The 10,316-nt window shown below is 42.9% G+C and overlaps 1 protein-coding gene across 1 annotated transcript; it reads left to right on the top strand.

The window, feature by feature from the left end:
* Positions 1 to 3,710: 3,710 nt before the first annotated feature.
* On the top strand, positions 3,711 to 10,316 carry COMTD1 (catechol-O-methyltransferase domain containing 1). Its single transcript, XM_050335561.1, has 7 exons — positions 3,711 to 3,870; positions 5,203 to 5,336; positions 6,322 to 6,427; positions 7,182 to 7,300; positions 7,566 to 7,620; positions 9,016 to 9,149; positions 9,911 to 10,316. The coding sequence occupies exons 1-7, from the start codon at positions 3,789 to 3,791 to the stop codon at positions 10,061 to 10,063; spliced, it is 783 nt and encodes a 260-aa protein (XP_050191518.1). The 5' UTR covers positions 3,711 to 3,788; the 3' UTR covers positions 10,064 to 10,316.

Raw genomic sequence — 10,316 nt, 5'->3', positions numbered from 1 at the left:
ACTATTAAACAGCTCCAAACTTCATTTTACTTCCTCCTGAACTCTCCTTAAAACTTATTTGCTCTGATTTCTCCTAAGAAACTTGATAGTTAGGCTACTGCCAAGTACACTGCTCAATACAATCCAACTCCTGACACTTCCTGCCCAAGACCATGTTTTTACATTCATATTGCAAGCTTTAGGGAACAAAGACAGCTGTCTTCTCTTTCAGCTCTACATAAGCTACAAACATATTTCTACCTTACTCACTGAAATAAATACATATAGCTTTTACAGTTGCTCTTCAAATGTTATGCAAATGCTGCCATGTTTTAGAAGACTGTGTGACTGCTACCTTCATTGTAAACAGAGAGCAGTGTACAGATAATCAAGGTTTTAAGTAAGCACCATTCAAATTATGCTTGAAGCCACACTAGCAACATTGCAGCCTGAAAGAAGCAGACACAACAGGCAACTCCACTAATTTTTTTCCAATGTCATAGTCCAATATAGCTTCAACAAATGTGTAAGGCTTATTTCCAGGGAGTTGTGCTCTTCAAACATGCCTATACACACTTCCTTCACGATATCTGTGATGTACAGTGATTTTCCATTACAGAGTGAGTATCTTTTAGAAAGAGCCATCTATACCCACTCTGGTCTAGTAAAACCATTCTAGCTGTCACTGGGGGTTAGTACATGTTGCCAATAAGTCTGGTAAAACCACATCAGCAACAACTGTGGTTTAGCATCTACATTGTAGGTAGGCTTACAGTCACAGAGTGGACAACCCCTGACTGTCCACACAAGACAGTGTCTGAAATACCCACAGATTTTACTTTGTTTTAGTGCAGCAGTAAGACAATCAAGGTGCTCTTTACCACCACTTTGGAGCAGGCCACAGAACACCAGCAACGAACTGCCAGAACACATGGCTGAGTTCAGGTAGCTGACACTACCTGTGAAGAGGAAAATAAAAATAACAACAGAAAATTGTATATATTATGATGATAGTGCAAGGAAACAGCTTATTAAACTCAAGACAGGTCATTTAGCGTTTTACACTGGTGCCTCAATTACTAGGCACAACTAGTTGATCTAAAAATAGTTGCAAATGAAAGCCAAAAACCCAGAAGTGAGATGACAGCCTTATCAATAGGCTAATGCTTTGCCAATCCCATTGCTACAGTAAGTCTACACAGCTAAATGACACCAAGGTAGATGGTGTGCAACATTCTTACATAGAAAAACACTCCTGGAAGGAAGGTTCCAGTAGAACAGACCATTACATATATCAATTACACAGTACCTGTGAAACCAGGATAGATTAGCAATATGAATAAAGTGAGAATTTGCACACCCTGAGGTCAACCACTGACTATCCTGTCTGTCCTACTCCATATGTTTCACAAAAGCAATCACGTTCTGGCTGCAGTCTGAATATGCTGCCAAAACCCTCCTAACCCTTTCAAGAATGCAGTTCCAGAGAGAAGGCACTTTCAGGCACAGTAAAGATGCCTACTGTCTACAACACTGGGAGCAATCCTGATCTCCTGTGAAATCTGTGCAACTGGACTGTCCTTACAGATATAGGGAGCAGTGGGGTTTGCATCCAAGACCGTATCACAGTCAGTTTTTATCTCTAGGTAGCCTTCACATTACTCAGAGTAAGTAGTAGGCAGAAATCTGACAAAATATTTAAATGCTCAAGTAACCACAGCACACTGCAAGCATCTAATTAATCTGATTAATCAAAGTTTCCTGTTCAATAATATATCACAGAGCTATGTAAAATGAAAATTGCAGCAGCTCAAAGAAAAGCAGCTGGCGCCATTTTATTCAGTTGAAACACTTTAACTCTTTTGCCTCCCCTAAGAAAGTGTTTTACCTTGTCTTAGATATCTGAAAATCAAATTCCTTGTCTAAAGGAAACAATACGTTGTCCAATAAACAATATAGTAAAACACCTGGCACTGTCACCACAGGTAAGCTATTACTGAGTAACAGTTTTGGGGGTGGGAGGGCAGGGGGAGTTTCAGACACACGTTCAAGTATGTTAGCAATTCAGTTCACTAATTCTCTTGGAGATTTCAAGAACCTGAAGATCCTAGACAGCTTCAAGTAAGGCACCTCGTCGAGTTGAGAGTCGAGAGGCCAACAGAACACTGGAAGTTTACAAACAGAGTAACCCAAAGTTATTCTTTCCCTCCTGCTGCAGTTGTAGAGAAAAATCACTAGATGGAGCCGCACCGTCACAAATCTGATTTATGGCCGCTAGAAGAGTTGTTGCCTCCTAAAACTGACATGTTCCAGTGCATCCTGATAACTCATCTTCTGAAAGACGGGACAACATTTACAAAAAATTACCTAAGCAAAATGTTCGTAGAGAAAGCGACGAGATACTGAATGAAAAAAAAATAAAACCCTCACGAAACCAACAATCCTAGTTTTTAAAATCAAATAAATTTTAGAAGTGAACTGAAAGTTATTTGCCAAGACAGATCATATGTCTTGCTTTGTTCTGCACATCAGAAGGCACAGCAGACTGCTTAGTGATTGACATGATTAGTTGCTGCAAAAGAGATGCAAGAGCTCTGGGCTCAAGTCTTCATAAATAAGGTCTAATACACACTAAAAATGCAGTGATGGGCAAACCCACTTCCTGTCAGTACCCTGGTGATATATTTAATCCTCCATTTAAGATGTACTTAAAGAAGAATCTTTTTCTTCTAACTGTATTAACACTAGATAGTTTTGCTAGCATAGGAAAATAATTGAAAAGTTATCATCCAAACCTACCAACACACAAATCATCTGGCTTCCTAGAGATTTATTATATGCCAAAAGGGAATTTTTACCTGCTGTCATTCTACAGGTGTGGAGGCTAAGTTGCAACCCGCTCCATTTCTGTATATTCTGGTCTGTATGCAACACTGCTAATTTCATCTCCTGCAGAGCAACTTTACATCTTGGTTGGGTTTTACAAAATCCAGGTACTTCCAACACTTCACAAAGATGAAAACTAAATCCCTGGCCCATCTCCAAAAGGCACTGCAGGGTCCTTTCACAAAAGAGGAAAAAAAGTTAGATTTAGGCTGACTTTTAAAAAATATGATTACACAGTCACTGTTGGCTTATATATCAATTCCCTCAGCAACGGACTAGGCCAGGGAGGATACCCCTAAACAACAAGGCTGCCCTCGCCACTGCTGCTCCTCACGTGGAAGGCACTGCAGAGGGGGCTGAAACACCAGGAGAGAAAAACAGGTCCCATTCCCCCTCTCTTGGAGGACTCTTCCTTGACCACTTTGACCTGGAAACTCACAGGTCACAGGACTGAAGTCCCAAAATCCTACGCGCATTTTGATAAGGAGTTTGCTCTGAGGGCACCTCAGCAAACAACCCACCTCCTGGGCTAGTTGGAGGACCAAGGCTCTCACGAGTCCCTCCGAAAAGCTCCTCCATCAGAGCCCATTACCAGCTCACACGATATTTGAGTGCATTTTGTAACGAAGACTGCAGTGAAGCGGTACCAGAAGCAGCCTCTGCGGAGGTGGGGGCACAAATCCCAGGTGTCACTTGACACACCACAACCAAATGGGTGACACGCCCTCCCAGCCGAGCCCAGCATCGGGCACGCCGGGAGCGGGCACTGTACGAGCCACCCAGACGGACCCCAACGCGATCTCCAGGAGCCCTCCGAGCCCGGAGAGCGTCCCCGCCCTCCCGGGGGCGGGCGGAGCGCCCCGCCCGCCGCGTGTGACCGGCAGGGCTGCGCTGCTGCCGCTCCGCTCCCGCCCGGCTCCGGGATGCCGCTCCTCAGCGTGCCCAAAGAGGTGGCCGTCGGGACGGCGATGCTGGGGATCGCCTTCGCCACGGGTGTGCTGGCAGGTAAGCGGCGCCCCCAACACCCGGTGCACACGCGGGGACGTGGAGGCTGCGCCCCCCTCGTGTCCCCACCGAGGAGGGCGCGGGGACCGCGGCTCCCGGGCAGGTTTCCCCCCCGGGGCGGGCAGGAGTCCCCGCCGCGGGTGCAGCCAGGTGGCCGTCGGGGGAGCAGATGGACCCCTGGGCGCTGCCCTGTGGGCAGAGATTTATTTCGCTGAGCTGCGGCAGTAAACACACACTGATGCTCTTAGAGCCCAAGCCGCTCCCTGTAATCCAGCTACCGCACTGAGGGGCCGGCGCCAAGGTCCCAGCGAAGGCGAGGACGTGCAACCCTCCCGGTCCCTGCCTGCGTGCGTTTGGTCATCCCCGGAACGCCGCTGTGCGGGCCCTGCTCCCAGCATTGTCTTCCGGTAACAGTTTCGCTTTCATTCCACGGAATCAGCGGAAGAACGAGCAGACGATCCGGCAGGGAAAGGAAACTGGTGCTGGGTTTGTAACGCGGCCCCTTGCTTACTCTTTGACTTCAAGCGAGTTGCTGAAATAATCTAGATCTCGGCGTGATCGTCTGTAAAATAGATCGATTAACAGAAAATAAACCCCTCAAAATAAAAGTGGTTTTTAATAGCAAACACTGCCAGGATACGTGCATGTTGTTACTTCTTTAAACTATTTGACCCATTTGGTCAAAGAAGCGTTGGGCATCAAAGGTGTAATGAGTTCTGTATCTGAGTAGACATGCAATAGCCCTTAAACTTCAGCCTTCAGCAGCTACTTTATTTGCATACTGGTTTCATGCTAAACAAGCCATTGAGCAATACCGTGTGGTATTGCCCTGGCTAGAGGGCAGGACCCAGGACCATGTCATGAGGAGAACACGAGAACATGGGGCTTGAGAAGATGTATCAGCTGACAGCCCTAAAAACCAGCAGTCTCTTTTCATTTGCAAAACAAGGACCCCAGACTAAGAAAATAGCATGTCACATTCATGTTTCTCAGCTTAAACATGTCCATTGAGTTCTGATGTGGTTGCTTGTCCTATAAAAGTATGGCAGCTGGTAAGCATCACATCAGCCACTGAACAACACAGTACCCAAGCCTTTCCCTTTCAGCCTTTGCAGGCCTGGGCTGGACATCTTAGAGGTTAAAAAGGGGGTGGAAGAGGGCAGGAAAGACAGTCCACTGAGCTGTCCAACGGCATTGCATTTTCCATTTTCACAGATTTTTTAGAGCTAAGAAATTTCTTACCTTGAGTAACACATCAATGCTTGCTTTATTTAAAGAGCCAATAACTGAAAAGTAAAAAAGTTCTTATTATTCCTTTTTTTTTTTTTGTAGGTAAAAGATACCCTTCTTTAGTTTTTGGGACACCGAAGTCATCCAAGAGTTTAATTGGGAAAAACAGTCCTCTCTGGCAATATATACTGGATCACTCTTTGCGGGAACATCCAATTCTAAAGAAGCTGCGTCTGGTCAGTATCTCCCACACCTCATCCTGAACTGCTGGGATCCTTGTGACATTCCTTCCTCCATCTTATTTGCATACGCCCTAGAGGGTTTTTTGAACTGGTAATACCCAGATTCTTCAATGTTCAGGGTTACCTATGTGAATATTGAATACTATTGACATACATTTTAGACATGTCTTTCTGTCTCTGGCTCCCAAGTCCATGTGTTTGGGATGCATTTGATTTTGACTTGAACAGATGCCTTCTGTTCATTTTAGCTGGCAAATAAGGAACCTGTAGCAGGGAGAGGTGATGTCCTCCAGCAGGCTCCAGTGTCGGAGATCAGTCATGACATCGTGACTCAGGATTGAGTCATTTCAGGTGAAACAAACTCCTCCTGCATAAAATCAGTGAAATGCTAAGTACTGGAACAGGTGGGTTGCAATAAGCCCTAGAGGAAGAAACGAAATGGGAGGACATACTTTCCCTTCAACTGTCACAGCACAGCCCTGCTTCTCCTGTTGCCCCCTCCTCAGAGCCAGGAGCCCTGTCATGGGCTCAGCTCCTCCAGCTCTGCACTGTGTAGCCAGAACTATGGGGTGTGACCTTTGGCAACAGATGGTAACCACCAGTTCATAAAAGCATTCTACGTGTCTTGAAGGAAGTGCACCTGTTTATGTAAATTCACAGAAATAAAGGACTTTCACAGTCAAGGTTCCCCTATGATTTTTCACCAGTTATAAATATTGCTGAGTTTGCCACAGCTCTGTTAACTTTGGGGTTATTACTGCTTTGAATATCCACTGCTTATGACACACACTACACCCTCCTTAGTTACAGTTAAATTCAACCCAATTTCTGGCTCATAGATGGAGCACAAAGCCATCTAAAATGAGAAGATAGGGTTGTCTGTTTTTCCTGGAGTTTCACTTTTTTTTCCCCTAGAATATTGGTTTGGTAGCTTTGGGGTTGGTTTGTTGTGATGTGTTATATTTTTTCTCCTCTCTAGCTCACCATGGAGCATCCCTGGGGCAGAATGATGGTGTCTTGTGACGAGGCTCAGCTTATGGCAAACTTGGTCAAACTCATTAAAGCCAAGAAAGTTATTGAAATAGGTAAGAGTGTCACTCTACAGTAAAATTCCTCACTGTTCTTCTCCAAATACAGCCATGTATACCATAAGATGTTCAAACACAGTAAGGCACTGCATACCTGTCTTAGCACACAGGTAGTCAAACTACAGCATGAAATGGATGGTCGAATTTGCACTTGCTTGCCACTTTGTGCTTTCGGTAGTTCTGGCATCAGCATGGATGGCTCATCAGTTCCGAGGGAGTCTGAAAAAATGAGATCAGTAGATCACTTGAGTCTCCAGCAGTTGCAGGACAGGGTCTATTCTTTCCTTTCTGTATCAGTTTCTTGTCAGAAGAAAGTATTTTGCTGTACAGGCCATGAATCCAATCCACTTTCCTTGATGCACCTATGTTAGCAGGATGTCCCAAAGCCACACTGATGCTGAGCAGCCAGGTGTGGGTTTCCACTATCTTTGTTCATGGCCTGGCTCTTAAGTTGCCCTGGTATTTTGCAGCTCATCCAGTCCCTTTGGGTCAGATATGCAGGGCCTTGTCTGTCCAGGAGACTTTTGGAAAAAACCAAGATTTGCTTAAAGACTGATTTTAAAAAAAGTAAAAATTTCTCCCAACCCACCATTACATTAAAATGGAGGGGAAAATCTCTACTGTCCATTAACAAATTGCCATCCTTGACTCCTTTAGGGATTTTATTCCTTAAGAGAGCCATGTAGTTCACTACTTATTTATTTTTTTTCCACAATACATTAAGTGTTGATAACTCCTATGATTTTCCTAGGTGTTTTCACAGGTTATAATGCCTTGAATATGGCACTTGTCCTGCCAGATAATGGCCGAGTTATTGCCTGTGATATAAACGAGGATTATGCCAAAATTGGAAAGCCACTGTGGAAGGAGGTAAGCAACACATCTCCTGTTACACATTTGGGATTTGCATTTACAGATGGAGAGATTTTGGTATTTTAGACTTGCACATTCACACAGAAGTATTCTTATCATTAAAGGAGGCTGAAAAAGTTCAGTTTGGGAAGACAAATACGTGGTGTCTGGAACCTAGAAATAATAGGAAAGCTATCTGAACACCAGTCATTCTCTGAGTGCAATCTACTAACAGGTTATTTCTTGACCACTTTTAACAACTCTCTGTTCTTTTTCATTTCAGGCAGGAGTAGAGCATAAAATTGACCTGCGGATTAAGCCAGCAATTCAAACACTTGGTAAGTAACCTGAATTAACTTTTTGTTCCCCCTTCCCTAGAAATAGAAGAAGGTTACAATAGTGATGAAACATAAGACCAAATATGGTTGTGAATGTGATCCCTTTTGCTAACAAACAGATTCTCTTATATTTAAAAAAAAAATCTTTAGAAGTTCACAGCTTTCCTACCTACTATGTATTGGGCTGTACTAGTCCTCACCTGTCCTGTCCATCACTTCATTTAATCTATGAAGTACTATTGTCAGCTGCTGTTGGGAAAGCTGATTAAAACAGATTAGTTAAACAAAGGCCAGTTTCTGTTATCTATTGTCCATTCTAAGCAATTCTTTTATTACAGACAGGAAGAGTTTTCTGAAAGGGCTGAAGTGCATAAAAAATTCAGAAGCCAATGTAAAACTTAGGGTGCAGTAGTTGAATTGTGTTCAGAAAAGTTCAAATTTAGGATGTGCTAAAAGCATGCAAGTAAGGCAATTACTCTTCTCATTCAAGGAAAGAGAAAGTGTGGGGCAGAGTAAAAATATAAGTATTTGGAAAATGCCAGAAATATTCTAGGATTCTTGGAGGCAGAAGAAGGTTTCTGACAAAGGTGTTTGATGGATCCACAGATTTATTCATAACCTTGTACTACTTCCAAATTCATCCATCCTTTTCCTAAGAGGCAAATATAAGCACATTGCTAGTACACACTGTCCTTGAAGTCTATCAAACAACTTTTTCTAGGCATTGCTTCTGAAGAAACGATGCTCTGTTGACAGATGGTAAGGGCAGGTGAGAGGGGTGGCAGCGAACCTTACAAAACAGCAGTCAGCCATGCACAACTGGCAATTTGGAGTTCTTAGTCAAGTAGTCTGTTTAGGAGAACTTAAAACTGAATGTTACTTACCTCGGCCCAGAGAGGGACTACTTAGATCAATCTTTTGCTGTGATAAATATCTCTGACAGGGTTTGCTCATAACCTGTGTCATGGCACTTGATCTTCAACAAGAGATTAGCATTTAGAACCTGTTCATAAATGTGAGAAAAATTCTAATCCACTCAAGGAAACAGTTTTCAGTCAGCTCAAAAACAGCTGAAGGTGTAGAATGTGTCCAGTTTCAAACTGCTTGACTTGTTTTTACTGCACCTTTCAGCAGTCCCAGCTGTGTCTTGCAGGTTTAGAGCTACTCCATGAACTCCTAAGCAGGCAGAACTGGGTAACTGAGTGTTTTATGGCATACATCATGTCTAGATTGGTTTCTGTGGGATAGGCTTTTCTAGTAATTACCTGTGGAGGAATAGGCTGCCTGGTCAAGGCAGCAAAAAACATTATTTAACGAGAACTTTGACAGAAATGGATTATGTCCTCCTACACAGCATCAACCAGGGTGTAACGACTCACTTTGTTGCTCATCTAGATGAACTGCTGGCCAGTGGAGAAGCGGAAACCTTTGACTTTGCCTTCATTGATGCGGATAAAGAAAGCTACAATGAGTACTATGAAAAATGTTTGCGACTCATAAGGAAAGGGGGAATAATAGCCATTGATAATGTAAGTACTGCAGTTGTAGCAGTAATAGCAGAGGGAGTTACTGCTTTTGGCTATGGGAAAGTCACAGTGGGATTCTAGTAAAGTGATTTCTGACCTGCAGCTGGGTTGCCAATTGCGACGTGTTTGTTCCATGTTATACAAATGAAAATAAATTCAATGTAAACACTTAAAGTAAGCTATACAAAACACTAGTATAGGGAAGGAATAAAACCCTATAGAAGTTAAAAGTAATGTGTTAAATTTATGTTAGTACATAAACAGTCTGTGATAACAGAAAGTTAGAAATTTTTTTTGTATTTCATTACAGAGAGTTCTCTGTATTATTCTGGTTTGTCTTGTAGTGCAATACTTAAAGTAGAATGTACAGGACCTTGTACAGTACTTACACAAGATCAAAAGTAGCACTTTTAATCAGTAACTACTAATAAGTTATTAATTGCTTACTTTTTCTAGAAACAAATAATGTTGAACTTCAGGCACCCTGAGGGTTACGGTGGCAGCGAAATAGGGGCTTTTAAAAACCCTATGTTTAAACATATCTTTTTTTATTTTGGTTTCTAATCTACAGCAGAATTATAATTAGCAAATTCTGTGGACTCCCAATGCCACTTACTAATGAGAGTCAGAGACCATTAGAAGTCTGAAATACAATAAATAATATAAATTTCTAAAAAATATACTGGGCCTTTTCCAAAGCTTCCTTTATGGTCCAAGGGCCATACTGGAATAAATGAGATGTATAACAGGTCTTTCTTCAATAGGTCCTTTTTGGTGGAAATGTGCTAAAACCAAGAAAGGACGACTTGGCAGTGCAGAGCATCCACCGCCTCAATGAGAAGCTGCTCAGAGATTCCCGCGTCAGTATCAGCATGCTCCCCATGGCAGATGGAGTCACACTGGCATTCAAGCTGTAACTCCAGGAAGCCCAGCAGATGGGAAATAACGAGCAGCGTCGAATCATAAGGAAAAACACAGGTGGAGCAGTATCACAAATGGTAATTTAACCTATATCTCCACTGGATAGCATAGGCTGGAAAAGTAGACTTTAGGAGCAGCAGCGTCCTAAGGGTGCCTAAGTAGAGAAGAGAGACTTATTTTGAGATCTACTGTGGTTTCTTATTTTAATTGTAATAAAGCAAATAAACTTATGGGAAATGTTCCTTGTAA

The sequence above is a fragment of the Myiozetetes cayanensis genome, unplaced genomic scaffold, assembly GCF_022539395.1.
Source record: "Myiozetetes cayanensis isolate MyiCay16 unplaced genomic scaffold, myiCay2020 scf10, whole genome shotgun sequence".
In the NCBI taxonomy this organism is placed as follows: Eukaryota; Metazoa; Chordata; class Aves; order Passeriformes; family Tyrannidae; genus Myiozetetes; species Myiozetetes cayanensis.
Note: the sequence above shows the minus strand (reverse complement) of the source record. Positions and strands in the feature narration are given on the sequence as shown.

Excerpts from the sequence above, each read along its gene's own strand:
- COMTD1 (XM_050335561.1), top strand. The coding sequence starts at position 3,789 with ATGCCGCTCCTCAGCGTGCCCAAAGAGGTGGCCGTCGGGACGGCGATG. Across the intron at positions 5,337-6,321 it reads TTCTAAAGAAGCTGCGTCTG|CTCACCATGGAGCATCCCTG; the intron begins GTCAGTATCTCC and ends TCTCCTCTCTAG. Across the intron at positions 6,428-7,181 it reads CAAGAAAGTTATTGAAATAG|GTGTTTTCACAGGTTATAAT; the intron begins GTAAGAGTGTCA and ends TGATTTTCCTAG.